General features: G+C 48.7%; 1 protein-coding gene across 3 annotated transcripts in view; it reads right to left on the minus strand.

Annotated features, from left to right (window-relative positions):
* The window catches only part of MMP17 (matrix metallopeptidase 17), a 51,066-nt gene extending 34,292 nt beyond the window's left edge, over positions 1-16,774 (minus strand). For all 3 annotated transcript variants that reach the window (XM_058036726.1, XM_058036727.1, XM_058036724.1), the window contains exon 1: positions 16,267-16,774. In XM_058036726.1, the coding sequence (XP_057892709.1) occupies positions 16,267-16,395 (129 nt within the window). In that variant the 5' untranslated portion in view covers positions 16,396-16,774. The remainder of the gene's footprint in view (positions 1-16,266) is intronic.
* Between the last annotated feature and the right edge of the window lie 1,523 nt (positions 16,775-18,297).

Genomic DNA, 18,297 nt, shown 5'->3' on the forward strand with positions numbered 1-18,297 from the left:
CCCAAGGGACCAGCCAGGGCCCTGCTCAGGGCAGCTCTGCAGCAACCTTAGCAACAGCAGGAGCCAAACTCAGAGAGGGGGAAGATTCGGGGGCTGATTACTCAGCCTAATAAGTTAGCTGAGTTGCTGAAGCAGCTACATAAAGAAGATATAGTTAGGTATAATTTTAATTATGCATATAATGGTTTTATCTTTTTGTTACCTTATTTCATTATTGAAAACCTTTTCTCACATATACATTTTTATTCTCAAATCCAGTCACCAACAGAAAAAAATATAAATAATTTAATGCACAACAAGGCATCAATTCTTCTAAAAGCAGAAGTCCTGGAATGAGGCCACTCAAAACTCTGAGTATCTGACACTTTATTGTCATACCACCAGCATTGCACCCAGAGGGTAGCAATACACAGCTCCTCCAAGCTATACAGGCTCATTTAGAAGCTGCAGCTGAGGAGCTTGTGCAAGAAAAACATCTCTTGGTGATCATCAAAATAAAAGAGAAGTCTTTGGCATGCACCAAGGCAAGGAGAGCCTACTACTGAGTTTGTAACACCAGCTTGTGAGCTTCACAGAGAGAAAGGAAAGAAACCTCCATCTGCAGACTCCTCTCTGCCCTGTAGACCCATAACCAGCTACAAAGATTGGGCTGGGCAGGAACGTTCCCCTATCAAAGCCCTTTGGCACCACAACACCATATTTAGGATGGAGCAATTGTTACAGCACATCAAACAACGCCAACAAAAGAAGTTCTCGAGCACTGAGAGCAGCTGCTTAGTACCAGCATCCCTGCAAAATAAGCCTAGGAGAGCTGAAGCGAGACCCTCACCTCCAGCTGTTCTTGGAGGAAACACTGCTAGTCATCCTCACCCACAATCAGTGTTTGCTTAACAGACAAATTTTTCTAATTATGTTTGTCAGCTTTGTTAATTACACAAGATATGAAGCACAACACCTTAATTTTTAATGTATCTGCCTCCTTGTTTTTCCTTCCAATAGAATAAAATTAAAACAAATGTCATCCATACAGTCTCTACCCCAGTAGAAGTCAGATTTTCACCACAGGTATCCACACAGCTGGGCTTGTACATTTTACTTTCTCATTGCATTTATGCCTCCCAGTGAAGCCGTATTAAAAATGTATCAGTTAAAACAAGACATACCTGGAGATGGAAGTCTGCGCGGGGTTTTCTTGGGTCCTTTTTCTCTCTCTTGGTCCTGCTACAGTGAGCATTTTTGTCTAAAGCCCAGTGAGGTCAATGGGAATAAGCAGGTGCTTAAGTTTTATGCATGTGTCTAAATTAGCTGTTATCAAAGACAGTGCATATTTTACTGATTGCTGAATCAAGCTACCAAATTGGATCAGCCCAATTACCATCACAAAGAACCTTTTTGCTTCTCCATCACTGAGGCAGGACTCCCTTGAACTGATAATTTTTGCATTTATCAGTGAAGGGGAGAGATGTGGAGAGCTTCCCTGAGCCCCTGCTTTCACAAACCCTTCTCCTAGACCCCAGTGCTCTATCTTGGGCTCAGGTAAGGGGCAGATGTAAAAGGAGCTGCAGAGACAGCTCTGTAGCACTGCAAATGGGAGGTAAGTGCATCCACCTGCTGTGGGTGGGAGGTAAGTGCATCCACCTGCTGTGGGATCACTCTGGATTTGTTGCTTTTCCATGTGTGTGGTGCAAGGAGCATGGGCAAGCCTTCTGCTCTAAAATAAGATGGGAAATTAGGACACATTCCAAAGTACCATTGGGTTTTGCCAGGAATGCTAACGAAACCACAGCTGGCATTAAAAAGAGCGTAGAAAACAGTCTAAAGTGGTACTGCAACGTGGTGACAAAACATTTGCTGCTAGTGGTGTCAAATGAGCTGCAGGCAAAACTTCATCTGAATGACCACCTGGATGATGAGTTTCCTTCAAATCCCTCCCACAGACAAACCCAGGGCATTTGCTAATGTCGGCAAGGGGGAATGCTCTGGATCACCCTGGCACTGCCTGTGCCAGCCTGCTCCATGATGACCCAATTCTACATCCTGCAGACAGGATCCTGCTCTAGGTGCTGTGGGCAGGCTCTGCCCTTACCTGCTGAAAACTTCCTGCCCCCAAAAGACAAAGGGCTGGCTGGTTTTGCCAAGGATATCCCAAATCACAGCCCCCCATCTTTCCAGCCCCATTTATACACAACTAGGAGGTGTCGCTGCAGGGTAAATTCCTGGTTTTGGAATCCCCAGGACTTTCAGACAAAAGGTCCCGTGGCTGTGGCAGGCATTGTCCTCTGCTCCTCTCCCTGCTTTTATCTGGTGTGGGAGAAACAGGAACAAACAGCCTCTGCAAAAGGACTTTGTCTTTGCTGGCAGGAAACCGTGAAGGTTAGAAGGCAGCAAGGGAAATCTGTGCTGTCAAAATCAAAGCTGCAGTAATTAAACAGACATTTCTTCTGTCCTGGGGAGGTGGTTGGCAGAGCCGTAGTTGTGAGCAGGGACTCTAGGGACTACTTGCATATAAAAGGAAATCTCAACCTACTACACAGCATACCGTCTCACCCCCAGGGCTGTGGCTGGTGCCAGAAGCAGGGTCACCAGGCTGCTGAGCCTGTCCCACTCCTACATACCACTGCAGTCTAAGGACCCTCACCCTGCTGCTCAAAGTTCATCTTCACCCTGCAACTCAAAACTCACCCTTTTTTTCTTCAAACCTAAGAAAATCTCCCAGAAAGAACTGGGGGAAGAAAAGGAGCAGCTTGTAGAGCACTTCTCAGTCTGATGCGCAAAAGGCAATTACCCAAAACAGAGGTGAATCAATGGAAAAGGCCCTTGGGTGTGAGGGAAGGCAGCAGCTGGCCTTTTCCACAGCCTGGATCAATGCTGCTGTGCACTAGCATCTGCTCACCAGATTTCTATTTGTTCCAGTGATGGGTTGCCAAGGTGTTAAAGACAAATCATTCAGATTGCTCACAGAGTGAAAGATACTCAAGATTCAAAATTACACCTTGACCCAGTTGGGTCATTTTGCAGCAATTATCACCAACTTCTATGGTGGAAGATTGGAAGAGGAGGAGAATAAAAAAGTCTTGTCCTTTCTTCACCTTGCATACAAATGAAAAACAAAAGTGATCTTCTTGCTCTTGACATAACCATGCTTTAAAGAGCTTCACAATCATCCATTTCCTCATTTGAACTCACACAGAAGACATATTATCTTGTTTAAATAAAATTTCTCCTTGGCAGCACACACCCTGTTCTCTATCTGTAGCACTTTAAGAAGCCAACAAGTGGTTATTTGCAAAACTGATGATAGGAGATGGATATAATCTATTATAAATCTCAGCAAAACGGACTAATTTCATGAGGTTTGACTATACGGCCAAATTAATCAAGTCACACAGATTATGAAATGTGAAATACAGCCCCCTGAGCTCTCCACCACATGGGAATGATTTGGAAAATGCCCAACCATATCAAGGAATAGCGAGGAGAAAAAAAAAAAACAAAAAACCCCAGCAATAACAACAACAACATTTCCAACGCAATGGTTTCTCAAGGGTCTTTTTGGAGCAGTCAGGCACAAAAATGGCACAGATATCTGAATCTGTCAAAAAGGGTAGAGTGAGAAATGAAGGAGGCTAATCCAAACCTAGGTGTCACCAAGGGATGTTGAGACAAAAAATGAACTCGTGCATTGGGCCACCCTACAAAGATGAGCTTTAAATTTAGCATGACTAAATCAAGATGCATTCAAGATAAGATAATCTTCTGCATTATTTCTTAATCGTGAGGATGAGGTGGTACACCCAGGAAGGGCAGCCATGGTGGAGGTGAACTAGAGGTGTGCAGCAGCAGCATCAGGCCACTGCTGCATCGCCTCCTTCAGTGGGATCACCAGGAGACCCTGCATGAGTGAGAAGTGTCCTCCAGCCCTCGCTCCACAAACTGTGGCCGTTTTTGGTCCTCCCCTCTGCTCAGAGCTGTCCCTGCAGACAAGAGGACAGGGGCAGGGAAGCCCTCCAAGAGCCTCTCAGCCACAGCATGTCTGTGCATGCCATGCTGGGCACCCTCCTTCCCCTACTCCATCGCAGGGCTGGCATATTACCAGGGAAATTAAGAAAGTAATTTCCTAAAGCTGAAAGAAAAGCAGCAGCCACCTGGGCCCTAGTAGCCAGGTCACTTAATGATCAAAAGGAATTTTCTAGAGAAGCCAGAGAAATGCAACAGTGAATAAAAGAAACACTAACTGCTCTGATGCATTCAGAGATTGCCGTAAGATAGAAGCTTTCAGGGAGCTCTGGATACCGGGTAATGCCCAGTCCTGTCTAATTAAACGATGAAGCAGGAGATAGCTGGAGTAGTGGGAAGCAGGAAAGAGCAGGGTGGGCTGGGGCTGAAGTTCAAGGTTTTCTGTGTCACAAAGAGCCAGGACAGCTGCCCATGAATGGCAGGAGCATTCCCCTGCAGCCCCTCTGCCCACGCACTTACTGGTGGCATTTACACCACCAACTCTCCCAGGAGACTTTATATCATAATTCATGGCATATTCCCCTACACAAAATGATCAATACTCATATGACAAAGTAAAAGCACAGGTGACTTCCCCAGGTCAGAGCTCCAAAGTTCAGGATACAAACTTGGCACTCTTGCCCTCACCCTTTCACATCCACCATCAGCAACAGACACCACCTCTCCTTTCTGCTCTTTCTCACAGGAAAACCATCATCACTCATCAATCAATTTGCAAGTATTTTCGCACTGTACAGCTTCATGCTCTACCACACATCCTAACTTCCTTTGCACACTTGCAGGCAGCACTCCCCCTTCTCCTAGGGCTGGCAAGCTGGTTTCTCCTGAAGCTCTTCCAGGTTATTGAACTACTTTGTTAATGCGCCTTGTTTCCCATCAGTTAAGGGCAGAGTACCAGGGACATAATTTATTTTCCATGTTTATTTATGTCAGGAGAGTCCTTAAAGGATTTGTTTGCTGTTGCCTCAGTTGCTGCTCATGCTGAGGTTACTGCCTGCCCTGCTGCATTACCAGCAAGTCAGGCCTGGGGAGACTGGAGTCCACCAGCTTCCCTCTGCTGTTCTGACATTATGGAAACAACTAATTTCCCTTAGACTTCTTAATTAGGAGCAGAATCACCCTTTCTACTGGCCGATAGGCCCTTATGCCACATGAAAAAAAGGCAAGCTGAGAACCAGCAGTGGCTCCTCAGCTCAGCAGCTGTTTCTGCACAGTCGCCAAAGATGGGTCAGTTCTGGTCACCTCCTTTTAGGATGGTCTGAGCATGTCCTGTCTGGACTCTGATAATACAGTGACAGCAGAAAGTGCTGTTGCTCCCACAATGGAGTGCCCCAGGAATGAGTTCCTTCTCCAGAACAATGTGGATGGAGACCTGAGGCCCTTGAAAAATTCAGGTATTGGGATTTTCTCAACAGAGCAATTCCCCCTGCCCTCATCCTCATAGGGGAACCAGCTGGGACATATTTTACTCCAGCTGCCACTGTCTTTATTATTAAAATTTCTCAAGGCTCAGTCATAGCTGCAGCAGTCACTTTTTTTTTTTTTTCCTATAAAAAATCTGTGGCAAATTTGCAAACTGAGATGTCCTCCTCTGCACCAGCCCATACTCAGGGCTCCCCACCAGCCCAGCTTCATCACCCACAGATGGCAGTGAGACCCTGCACCCTTCCCCAGCTTGTCCAAGCCAACATGTCACCCCACTCCCAGCTGCTATCCAGCAACTTCCAGTTCTTTGGAGCATCCCAAGGTGATGTGCTGGGGACCTGGCTGCCAATTAGTTTGCTCTTTAGGGTTCTAGACTACCCTGGGGAAGGAGAGTATGCCATAATGATTTTCTCTGGTTGCTATTCTTGCAACCATCCAGGTAAAGAAACAAAGAAACATTTGTATTATGTCTGTAACAGATCCCTATGGAAGCCGTTCAAGCATCCTACCTGCTGCAGAGCAGAACAGGCAATTTTGCCAGAAACTCTGTTTTGAAGGGGTTTGCAATGTTAATTAAATTTTTGCAGTTGTATCTCTTGGCTCTGAATAAGATCAGAGCCTCTCTGAGAAGGTGAGCTCAGCTCCTTGGCCCCATTCAAGCCTGGCTCTGAACAAGTCTGGCTCTCAACACTGAATTCCCTCAACACAACATCAGAAATATATTATTGTTCCTCCACAAAAGGAAATTAATTCAGAACTGTCAGGGTTCAGACACAGTATTGGTCTAGATAACCTACAGGCTGAGAGATGACAAAACAACAGCAGATGTCCTTGCCCAAAGAACTGATTCCTCTAAACACACAAGCAAATCGAGTATCTGTGATCACACAGACAGGCACAATGCAGGAGGGACAGCAAGTCTCCGCAAGGACTCTGCATGAATTCCACACAAAGTTCCCAGAACTCTGGCTTCCTTTCACTTCTGATGATGTAAAGCCCGTTCCTGGGCTGGTACTGCTGACCTACACAACACAGATGGGCTTTTATAGACTCTGCTTTCCAGGAAAACATGGAAGGGAGAGGAGCTGCCAAGTTTGAAAAATGCAAGAGACAAGTTGGCTTTAACGGTTCAAATTTTTTAGACATTTAAAAGAGGCAGATTTTTAAGGATATTAATAAATTAAATAGAAGAGAAACACGGAGAAGATAAGGAGAACTTGAAGTCAGGGGAGCTGTGGGACTGGGGCTCTGGGGCAGCAGAGCCAGATCTATTGCCAGGGCTGTTCTGCAGCAGCAGTGGGAGACCAGCACGTGGCTCACCAGTGCCCCACAGGGCTGAAAAACCAGAACAGAGGATGGAAATCACTGACGGTGCTGGGCTGGCGTTTCCTACCCAGCACAGTACCATTTTTGCCAGCTCTTACAAAGAGGCTTGGGAGCAAGGTGGGTGGCAGAGTCAGAAGCCGCTTGGCACCTGCAGGTTTGCTCCAGAGCCACTATTCATAACCACCCTTTGCAGCCAGAGCTGCTGCGTATGACTTGGGGCTGGGGTTTGTGAAGGCAAGAGCCAGCATGTCGGCCCTGTGGTCTCCTGGGCACATTCAGCCACTGACGTTTTCCGAAGATGACCAAAGCAGCGTGATGTTTTCTCAAGAAAACAGCAGAGCTGCTGCAGTTGGCAGGCTCAAGAAGAAAGTTTGTACTGCTGTTAATAAAGGTGTTTGCTATGAGGGACATGGGAATTACTGCAAAACAACAGCAAGGAGGTGCAGAGGCATTTGGGGAACTTCACCCATTTAAAGCACAGACAGCTGTCACCGTACAGGAATTCTGCCACCAAAGGTGTACACAAGATGCAGGATTTGAGACCTGGGAGCCCCTATCCCCAGGCTCAGTTAATAGCATCTCTCACAGTGTCAATACCACTGACATCAGTGACAAAGGCTCTCGGGCTGCAGCTCCAGGGGACCAACCACCCAGCACTTCTCCCTGCTCCCACGGATGGGCTTCCAACCACCGCTCCCAGCCCAGCACCAGCATATTTTCTCGGCTATTTTCCTAGTTTCCACAAGAGGGCACCGACACGACACCGACGAGACGCTCCCAGGTCCGCTCCGAGCGGCGCCGCCCGCTCCGGTCCCCGTGGCGGCGGGAGCCGGGGCCGGGGTGTCGCCCAGGGTCCGTCTGCAGAACGAAAGCGGCTGATGCACATCTCCCAGGAGATCTCGACTCTGGTGCCGTGACTCATCACGACGTTTGCTATTTCAGAAATAAACTCCTTTTCCTCAAAAACGCGTGTTTCTTGAATAGCTCTGCCGATACCAAGGGGCCGCAGGGAAGCGAACAGGCGTTCCTCGGGGGCTGCCGAGGGGCTCCCACTGGCACCTCTTTTCTCCAACCTCCACATTCCCGTGCACAGACCAGGCAGGGAGCATGAACCCTCGGGAGCTGTTCCTCTGGGGAAAGAGCTTTGTCTGAAGGGTATGCTGGGCTCCTGGCAAACCCTGCTGCATGGAAAGACTTTGCTGGCAAGAGATAAACCAGCGAAAGTAATCACCTGTTCCCTCCCCCAGTCATAAAGGTCTGAATGAGAAACACACAAATGCCCCTCAACCCCAGTCTGGAGTGGATACCCTTCACAAAGGAAGCTTTTGGCTTGGAGACCTGGAGCTCAGAGCTCAGGTCACGTTTCAGGGAGTGATGAAATCACTTGGTCAGGGAACCATATCTCATGCCACAGAACCTGGCAGATCAGGCACTTGATGCTGTGGACTTTCAGCAGAGAAAGAAAATTTCAGTATCTTCTTGGATGAGTTTTTAACCCAGGTGAGCCCGTAGAAGACTGCTCAAATCAGGGATGGCCTCTTCACTGCCCATACAGGACTCTGTGGCATGACAGTTGATTTCCTCTAGATTATCTTGATCTTTCTGGACACTGAGTGTGTACCAAAGCACAAGGTGTATCAGAAATGCCAAAACAGCAACAGATTGTCTGACAGGCCTGTCATTCTGTCATGAAATGTGACATGCATCCTGCCCGAGAGGAAGGACTGGATTGCTGTACACTTGAGAGCCAGCTGAGGCCTGGCAAGACTCCTCATTTTGGAGTCTCATTGATCAGACCTGGAGGATACATTGCTGCAGCATAAAATAAATGTGGCAAGAGTCCCAAACTACCTATCTCTCTTTAACTGTGCCTTCATATAAAACATGTTGCCATTTCACAGGTGTGTCTGTGAGGAATTTCCCATTTGTGAATCCAATATCCTCTCACTTTTGAACAAAAATGCATCTCTGATGTGAAGGATGCAAAGGTAGAGAAAGCATGGCTCGGTACAGAGCAATGGGGAATTTGCCAAGCAGCATCAAGATTGAGAACAAACAAGAAAAATAAAAGTCAGCTTAATGCAGAGAGCCTATCAAAGGAGAAAAATACTTTTTGTGCATCATCACTGATTATCCTGCTGCAACAGATGCACCAGAGGGACACCGTGAACATGACAGCAGGACAGAAATGACAAAGTAAACACAAATAACAAGGTGGGAACAAGCCTAAGGGTGGGTGGGAGCTCCCATGCTCCCCACCACAAGCCTTGTCAAAGACACAACCCTAACCAAGCACCAGCCAAGACATGATTAATGTGGAATAGATGTGCTATCTCCAGAGGAGATAGCATGTGGTGGACTCAGGAAAAACATGAGAGACTGCTGGCTTTTTCTTGCTCGGTGATAAATGAGACCTAACACCCTTTCCCAAAGACCAAATACATCAACTCCAGTGCTGCAGGTAATTAGGTCTGGAGTCATGGTGAAATTGTCTCTAGCAGTCATGGTATCATTTTGCTTCTTGTGCTTCTGTTGGGGTCCCATCACTAAACTTCTCAGTAGCTACAGAAAGACTAAAGGAGCATTTTCTTGTGTTACAGCTAAAGGTGTAACAGTCATCCCAGCAGTCATCCATGTTTTTGGTAATTATAGTTGTGGAGGAGCCCAGCAGAGTCATCCAGCAGCTCAGTGAAGTCACAGCTTCCATTTTGAGGAAAGCAGGAGAATCTGTCTCCTGAGATGTACTTCAACCACACTATGAGTAGCACTTTTGACAGCACCTCACTGAGAAAAACAAATCTTCATGAAGGGTAACTGATATATAGACAGTCAAGAACAAGCACTATAGCCTAGAACTTGCAGTATTTTGTAAAGTCTACAGCTGCCAGTCAAGTGGATGCTTCCTCAGAAAAGTGTTTCAGTGTTTCCAGGTTTTCCTCTCAAAAGAGATCCCGTGGGAACCCTTTCCTTACACACTGATCTTTTTCATCTTTGTATCCTACTTGGGACCCCTGCAGGGTTCAGCTGCTCCCTTGGTCCCAACACCATCCTCAGATCTGCTTCTCAGCCCTTGGACAGTCAAGTCTCCCCAAGTCTGCAAGCAGCCCCTGAAGTTTCTTTTTGATCTCTTGGTAGTCTGCCATCTCCAGACAGAGGCATTTGGTGAAAAGTGAAAATGTCTAGAGCCAGGTGGTTTTGGATGCAAGCCCTGGGGAAGCTGCATGGAGGTTAAGTGCCCCCACCACGGTGCATGACAGGCAACCTCTGCAAACGAAGACAAACCTGTGGGTAGAGCAGTCCACTTATCTCCCACTTCTGTTTTGGATGAGGAAGACTTCTGTCCTGTACTCTTAAAGAAGGATGTGTATAGCGGACCGTGTAGAACACTCTTGGATTTCAGAGCAAACCCAGGATGTAACAGCAGCCCCGACACTGTTGGATGATCTTCGGCAGCTGGGAGTTGAACCACAGAGATGCCAGCTGAGGTTTGTTATATGTCAAAATAATCTAAACATGTCCATCACCTTGGAGCAAGGGCCCCATGACACAGGTAAAATTGCTTTTGTTCACTCAAAAGATCAATATTGTCAGGATGAAATAGAATGTGAGCTGGTGTGAAGAACTCTGCCTGACCACTGACTGTCAGAAACAGGCAGAAACTCCCTCTTGTAAAAACAATATGAAAAAAAATCCTGAATATACTGCCACTTCCCAAGTCACTGTATTTGGACTGTTGTCACCAGGAGCCATAGATCATCTCTAGATTTCTTGGAAGAACAATTTTCTGTGCACATGGTGTCTTCTGATGCAGGAAGTTCCTCAGATTTAATTGGGTTCCTTTCTATTAAATCATCATGGCTAATTAAAAAGCCAGAATTCCATCCGAAGACCACGCTCCTCGGTGAATGTCGGCAATTATCCATGTCAGGTCTTCCCTCAGAACAAACCTCTTGTCAAATGCAGTTTCTCATTCTGATCTAAAATTGTCTGGTCCTCCAACAGCTCCTTCCCTTCGCCCCTTTGTCTGCTTTGTTTTGCATTGGATTTAACTTTGCATATGTGGTTTGGTGCGTGTTTTTTTAATATAACATCAAATCTCTTAATTCTCTGACCCAGAAAACAGAGACAATCCTCATAAAAATCTGGGACAAAGAAGATGCAGCTGGCACGTGTGCAGCAGCAGGAGATTCCAAAACTCCCAAATATACCCATTTAAAGTGATTTTGATAAAAGAAAGAATTTTGAGAACTGCTGCTGTCAGATCACTGGTTATTTTGAAAGCAAATCCTAGGCTTTTAAGTGGTGCTCTAGTCTGAGCAAGACCCTTTGAAAAGTGACAATGTGGTGGCCTGTGTTCATCATCAGCCAAGATGTGATGGCTTTTCCCTCCAAGCTGTTCACCTCCACTGGGCCAGCCAGGACACGAGACCCACACAGGGTATACAGCTGCTCCCACAGGGTCTAGAAATTCCAGAAATAAAGGTTCCCTCAACCACAGCATGACCTTTCCCAGAGCCACAGAGCCCCATTCCTGCAGCACTTTTGACAATGAGTAAATAATGAGAAATTAGGGCACAGCCCTGATGATGAGTCACAGTGAGCCATCACTGGCAGTTATGAACCTGCCAGGACAAACAGAGTGTCACAGACCGCCCTGTCCTCCAGTCTCATGGATCCATCACCCATGTCACCCCTTGTCCTCCACAGAGCCAACACACACTGGTCCCACTGGTGAGTCACACACAACACCAAAACAGGAGAGCCCTGGCCAATGCTGGTCAGAGATGAGGACGCCTTGCATTTGGTGTTGCCTCTTTGCATGTTTAATTTAATGAGGAAGAATAACTAAATATCCAGGCTGAGTCACACAGGCAGCGATCTCCCTTCGCCACAGGAGATTTTAGGGGCAAAAGGAGAAGATGGAGGTACAGCCACACTACATGCTGTCCCCAGGGAAGGGGGTGCCTGCTAGCCAGGAATTTCTACCCCCAACACAGCACCAAGGGTGAAGAGTGAGGCCAGTGCAAGAGCTCACTGCTCCATCCCCAGCACCAACTGTGGGGAAGTCCCTGGTGACAGCAGGGTTTCATCCACTGGCTCTGAACACTTCCCAAATTTCATTAAAGTGGGTAATTTAGCCTGACTACCCTGGCTAGTTCCCACGGCTGGGACCACAATAGCAGCCAAGCCCAGGAGGAAATTGCATTACTGTACATGGAGGTCTCAAATCTGAAAGGGAAAGAGCAGCTCACACCAACAAGGGCTTTAATACCAGATTAAATGCTTTCACAGCAGCCCGGCTGTTCGAAAGCTTCCAGACAGTCTTTTGTCAATTTAGTTTGCATTGTATTTTGGCTTCAAGAGGTACTTTAAAATGTAACAAACTTTTTTTTTTTTTTTTTTAATACGGTAGCTTAGCTTTCTTGAAGGGAATTCATGGACCTGGGATGGGCGCTGCTCCATATGGGAAGGCGTGAAGTGCTTTAATGGCAGAGGGACCAAGCAAAGCTCCTCTCTCCAAGGCTGTTTAGGGACTCTATTAAGTATTCTGTCCTTAAAGACTCGCCATTTTAGAAGGCTGAATGAAGCTCCAACTGAAATTATCAATTTTTAATTTCCCCATTAGCAGAAACAGAAGAAGTACAGTACTTTCTCCTGATACAGGGAACAGCCTACATTTGTACAAGGATTTTACTTTGAGAGGCTGATTACCCAAGCCTTGAACCAGGAGCTAAGCCATGTCTCAGGGACATGCCCCACTGGGTACTTAAATGCAGGAGTTTAGGGGAGATCTTGGCTAACTCTGGGCAGACGGGAGCACGAGGGCAGCTGGACCAGGATGCGGCATGTGGGCAGCAGGATGGTCCTACCCTACTCAGGGCTGGGAAAGCACCCCAGAAACAGCAAGGATGAGTCTTGGGCTGGCTTCTATTCTGAAATTTGGCACTTGGGAGATGCAGGGCACACACTCATAGGAAACTGCTGTTCCTCCTGTCCCGCTGCTCCCTGACATGGGGACACAGAGGAACCTCTGTCTCTCCCCTGGCCCACCACAGCCAGCGGGAGGAAGGGGGCGGGGGAAGGGGGGCACAGCCTCGAAGGGCTCCGTGCCACCACAGTTCTGCCCACAAATGCATCCTTGTCATTCAAATGAGAAGCGGCCATAAAAGGAGGGCCCTGCCCTAAACAAAGAGCCACTTGGGATAACGGCAGAGAGGGACCGCGGGTCGTGGTCTCCACCGACGAATGCAAATGCCTCCAAACCCTGGAAGCAACTTCTCTGGGAACAACACAGACAGGGCTTTGTGAGCCGGAGGCTGTGCATACGAAAGCCCCCAGGAATGCCCAGCAATCCCCAGCTGGAGAAACGCCTCAGGGGCATGCACAGACCTTCCCTCTCACCCCTGGCCACAAAGTCAAGAAAAAGCAGCTCACAGTCTTCTTTGTTTTCACCCATGCTCTAGTAACCAAACTAAAACTTTCCTGGCACTCCTGCATCCTTCAGCCACTGATACCAGAGCCCGTGCCCACACAGGATGATCTCAGTGAAACCACCACCATCACCACCCTGTCAACTCCTCTCTGGCAACCTCTATGCCAGGCAAAGCAACTCCCTAAGGCAAAACATCTCCCTTGGGGACAAGCTAGCCAAACCCACAGGTTTTGCCTTGCAAAGCCATGTCCCCACAACAGCAGCAATGCAGCCCAGTGGGCAGGAGCTGCCTGCAGGAACAGCCGGCTTCCTTACAAACCAGCCAATCTCCAATCTCAGCACCTTCAGTGTTCAGGTTCCACATGCCAGCTATTCTGAAAAGCACAGCTTGAAGGTACACCTCCTGCCAGACCTGGTACAAAGCCCAGTGAAATGAGAGCTCTCATTACTAAGTTACTACTAGTGTATAGGAAGTTTTTGCTGCTTGCACTCCTGAGACGTCTGAACTCAACAGCCATAAAAAGATGCAATTTGTGAATCTTGTGGTGGGGAGGGGTTGGGGGTTCACTGTAAAGACAGCAGTAAAAATGCAAAGTCATAAATCTCAAAAGCAGTGTACTAAAATTCAGTGGAATCACTCAAGTCAAGCTCTGTTCCATTAGCTATTTTATGTTCTCTTTGTCAGGGCAGCTAATGGAGAAAAATAAAAACATTAATAATCAAGTTAGATTTATAAACTGGGCAGAATATTCCACCAGTAATGAAATCTGGAGAATCATTCCATGTTATATTGCTTTGGGCAGCATGCTGACAAGAATTGCCTTTGAATTTTAGCCCTCTTTCATTCTGCTGAACTTTAATTTGGCCCGCCACCATTGTTTCATTTAAAACAAACTCCAAGCAGGAGCGGAGCAGAAGACAGAGATCAGAGGCACAGTCCAGCTCAGCACTGAGAACCTCTAGGTTACAAGGGGTGAGCATTTGGGCTATAAAAGCTCTGTTGACATTGTGCTCTGTTTACTGCAGAGAACTGCCGGGTATAATTTTCTAAGGTTAGCAGAGCTTTCTATTGGCATGGTGTCATGTTTCCTAGATTTCAAATATTTGATTGAAAAGCCCCATAGATCTTTAATTTCGTAGTTGCTTCATAAAGTGGATGTCAAATCATTCTTGAGGCTCTCACTTCCCTGAGAGTGGTAGTTTTCTAACAAAGCCTCTGAAAATATCTGGCTTCTGTGCTCCCTACTGCTCAGTAGAGGGCATAAGCTTAAACCTGATTTACATTCAACTCCTTTGATTTACACTCAACCCCCTCACCAATGCTGTCTCAAGCTGGAGAGATTCTTTGCCCCAGTAAGGACATCAACAGGAGGGAGACAGCACCCTGACATCAATCATACATCCTAAATATCAGATTCCCAGCCTAAACAAGTCTCTCGGTTTAATGTAACCTCCTTCTCCCGAAGTTAATTTCTGCTCAAGTACCACCATCCCCACCACCTTCTGCTTTGCCAGGCAGCCCCAGCTCTTCAGCAGGGTTTGCAGAGAGCGCTCAAATCTACTCCAGGGCTAAAAATTTTACATTAATGCCTGAAAATTGTCATCAGTAACTAATAAGCCCCTCGAGTATTAGCATTTACCCTGTAAAAGCTGAGTGCAGCTTATTCGGTAGCGAGGGTAAAAGCAGGTCAAAGACAAAGTTTGAGTTAAATTGACTGGGGCAGAATACATCAATCTGTGTGCTGTTTGCATGAAATATTAATTCCAGCTTTAACATCTGGTTACAGAGGAAAGTGAATGCACCATAATGATGCAGGTACACTTTATATTCACCACATTTTCTATTCTCTTAGGAACAGATGGGGAACGATAGGCTTTGTCTTCCCTGGCAGGTGTCTGAGCCGGAGCCTGTGAGCCAACGCACACGCTTGGAGCCGGAGCCTGGGCGGCGGAGGCAGCGTCCTGGCGCACTGCTCTAAGCGAGCCCTGCTCATTAGATAACCCTACCGCGCCGCAAACCCTTCCTCCCTCCCGCCTTCACAGCAGTGCACTCGCAGCATTTGGAAATGTACTAAATTTCAGGGAATTTCTCCAAACTGGCGGGTCCAGCCCCAGCACTGCCCGCCCACACCCAGCCACAGAGGGCTTTCTGAAACGCAGGTTTGATATAGTCGCGGGGCGTCTCTGAGCTACAACTGGTATAAGCTGCAAGAAACTTATCCTCCTTCAGGAGAATACCCTTAATTTCTTCACTCTCAGAGAGGTGAAGCTGTATAGACCTGAAGAGACGTGACCTAAGCTCTCCATGCCTGCTGAAACCTGTTATATCCTTGCGGACTAAGCAGGCACCTGTGAGGGGAGAAGCAGAACCACAAAGATGCCCGCGCTGCGCAGCCAATCCTCCACCTGCTGCCGGCACCGAGCAGCCCCTTAACACATCCCCGAGGCATGTCTCAGTCCTAGGGGATCGCTCTGACTCAAAACGTGCCGTTTTACCCTGCTTGCTGCTGGAGTTTGTGTGGCTCCACGGCGGGCAGGGAGCCCTCGAGACAGACCAGCCCTTTCCCAGCGCCTGAGAAATCACCATCCGTGTGTGAAGGCCGGTGAGGCCATCGCGCCACGATGCTCGGCTGGGGGAAAGTTGGGTCACCAGGCTGGGTGAGGAGGCGGCAGGAGAAGCGCCATGCACTGGGTGCTAGGGAGGGGGACTGGCTTCCAGAGGGCTCGGTGCAGTGGGTATGGGGTGGGGGGCGCTGGGTGCGGGGGGGTGGAAACAGACCCTTCCGCCTGCGCGGGTGGGGGACCAGCTGCAACGAGCGGCACCACGTAGATAATGCTGGAGGGGACACCGGGTGTAAAAGGGCCCGATCAGCGGGAGCAGCAGACGGAGGGCAGTGGCGCAGAGGGGGTACTGGGCAGCGGGGCGCGCCAGGGAGCATTTCCAGCCACCGAAGCTCGCCCAGCGCCGCGTGGGCCCGCGATGCCCGAAGGTGGGGGAGTACCCGACGAGTCGGGTGGCGGGGGCGGAGGGAGCGGAGAGGAGCGGGGGGCCGCGGGTAACTCACAACTCCCCGGGTGATGTCCTCCGCCGCGGGGGTCGGCGCCGCGGGCGCTTCTTGCCACGCCAGCCAGAGAGCGAGCACGAAGAGCATCTCCCGGAGGCGGGCGCGGTGCCGGGCGGCGGGGCTCAGCATCCCCCCGCTCTTGGCGGCGCCCGGCCCCGGCCCCGCGATGGGCTCCGCCGGGCTCCGCGCCGCATCCGCGCTCCCGCCCCGGGCTGCGGCTGCCGCCGGGGAGGGAAGGAGGCAGGGAAGGAGGAAGAGAGGCGGGGAGCTCCACTCTGTTCCGCGCTGCTCCGCCGAGGATGGAGGAGGGGGGCTCCGCTCCGCCCCACCGGGAAGAGAGGCTGGGGCGACTCCGCTCCGCGCTGCCGGGTGCGCCGTTACATCGCGCCGCTTCCGCAGCCTTCGGAGCGGCAAAGTTGCTGCGGCCGCTGGCACGGAGCTGAGCGCGGCTCAGCAGCTGCAACTGCCGGGAGTCGCCGCGGCTCCGGCGCCGCTGCCGTGCACCCCAGCGCGGCCGGCCGGCGGAGGAGGCGGAGGAGGCGGGGATGCTAATGAGGGAGGCGGTGTCAGGGCTCCGCCCGTGTTGGGGGGTGCTCGCAAGCGCCGTCTGGCCACGGCGCAGCGCCGAGCCCCGCTAGCGATCCCTGCCCGCTCCCTCTGCGTCGCTCGGGCAGGAGCGGACTCAGTCCCCTCCCGTTTTAATATCTGCGTCTGGCTGAAATCCCTCAGGATTCCGACACGGTTTTTTTCTAAACATCAACATTTCTGTAAGTACCAGCTTCATCTCCGAGTTTTGAAGGGGCTATGGCAAAGACCGCGTGGTTTTACCATCACCCACTGACATACTGTGTCAGCGAGACAAATGTCTGGCTTGTCCCCATAAACAGCACAATGGGATCCTATGGCCTCTACAGCGTGTCCTCCCTCGAGAGCTGTGAATCTGCCACATGCTCCGACAGGCCAGATGGCAGGGGACACCCTGACAGCTCTAGCTCCTGCTGGTTCGGGATGAACATGTACTTCCTACTCAGCATCTACCTTCCCCGGTTGCTACTGGCATGTGAATGCGTTCAACAGCTTTGTAAATTATTTTTAAATTTGGGTGCTTTTAAAATAAAATTAGAGTTTCTGTTATAAGATAAGTAAGTGGAGATAATGAAGAATGGACAGAGATGAAAAATTGCTTCTAGGTGCTGCTCAGGCAAAATTGTAATGGTCATTGATATGACATCTTCTGCACAAATAGATTAATCCAGCAATGAACTGTAGCTGCTCCTGGAGATATTTAATATCAGACAGCACTGGAGAAAACCAGTGAGTAAGGGAAGAAGAAATCTTTGTCCAAAAGAAACTGGTTAAAGAGAACTGGCAGGGAAACCTCACTTCCTGGGGGTGAGTTTGCACTACCCTGTGTCCCTGTAAACTGGACTGAAGTTACTGCTCCAGCACCAGATATATCAGAGGGAAAACACCTGAATTACAGGGCTCGGAGCCCCACCAACAGCTGCCTGAGCTAAAGAGCTGTTATCTCAAGAGCTTTTCCCCATACTAAAACAAAGAGCATATCCATTTTCAACAGTTGTAGAATGTGCTAAATTCGCATATTGCAAGAGTATTATTTCCACATCTGTTTCGCCCCACAAAAGCCTCAGAGTTTTTAGGGGGCCAAATGTGAATGAATTTCCCAATCTCTGATCTCCGTAGATCTCAATGCCCTGTTTCCCTGTCTGCTCAGGTATTAGTTATTAGCACCTGTGCTGTGTCAGCACCTCAATGTTTTGCACCACAAGAACCTGCAATGTGAATGATTAATTAGGGTGGACGAGTAGTTGCTTTGTCCATACCTTGTTGAAAGTAATTCCCAATGTATTTATAAACATTTTTAGCAAGCACTTACAAGAGACAAGATGGCAGATATCTGCCATAAATTACAAGACCAAAAGAGTCCACAGCCATGCCAGGTGCAAAGAGCTGGGAAAGAATCTTTAATAGTTTAATTTTATTGCATGAGTCTTCCTCCTTTAATAAAAC

Source organism: Melospiza georgiana, chromosome 18 (genome assembly GCF_028018845.1).
Source record: "Melospiza georgiana isolate bMelGeo1 chromosome 18, bMelGeo1.pri, whole genome shotgun sequence".
NCBI lineage: Eukaryota > Metazoa > Chordata > Aves > Passeriformes > Passerellidae > Melospiza > Melospiza georgiana.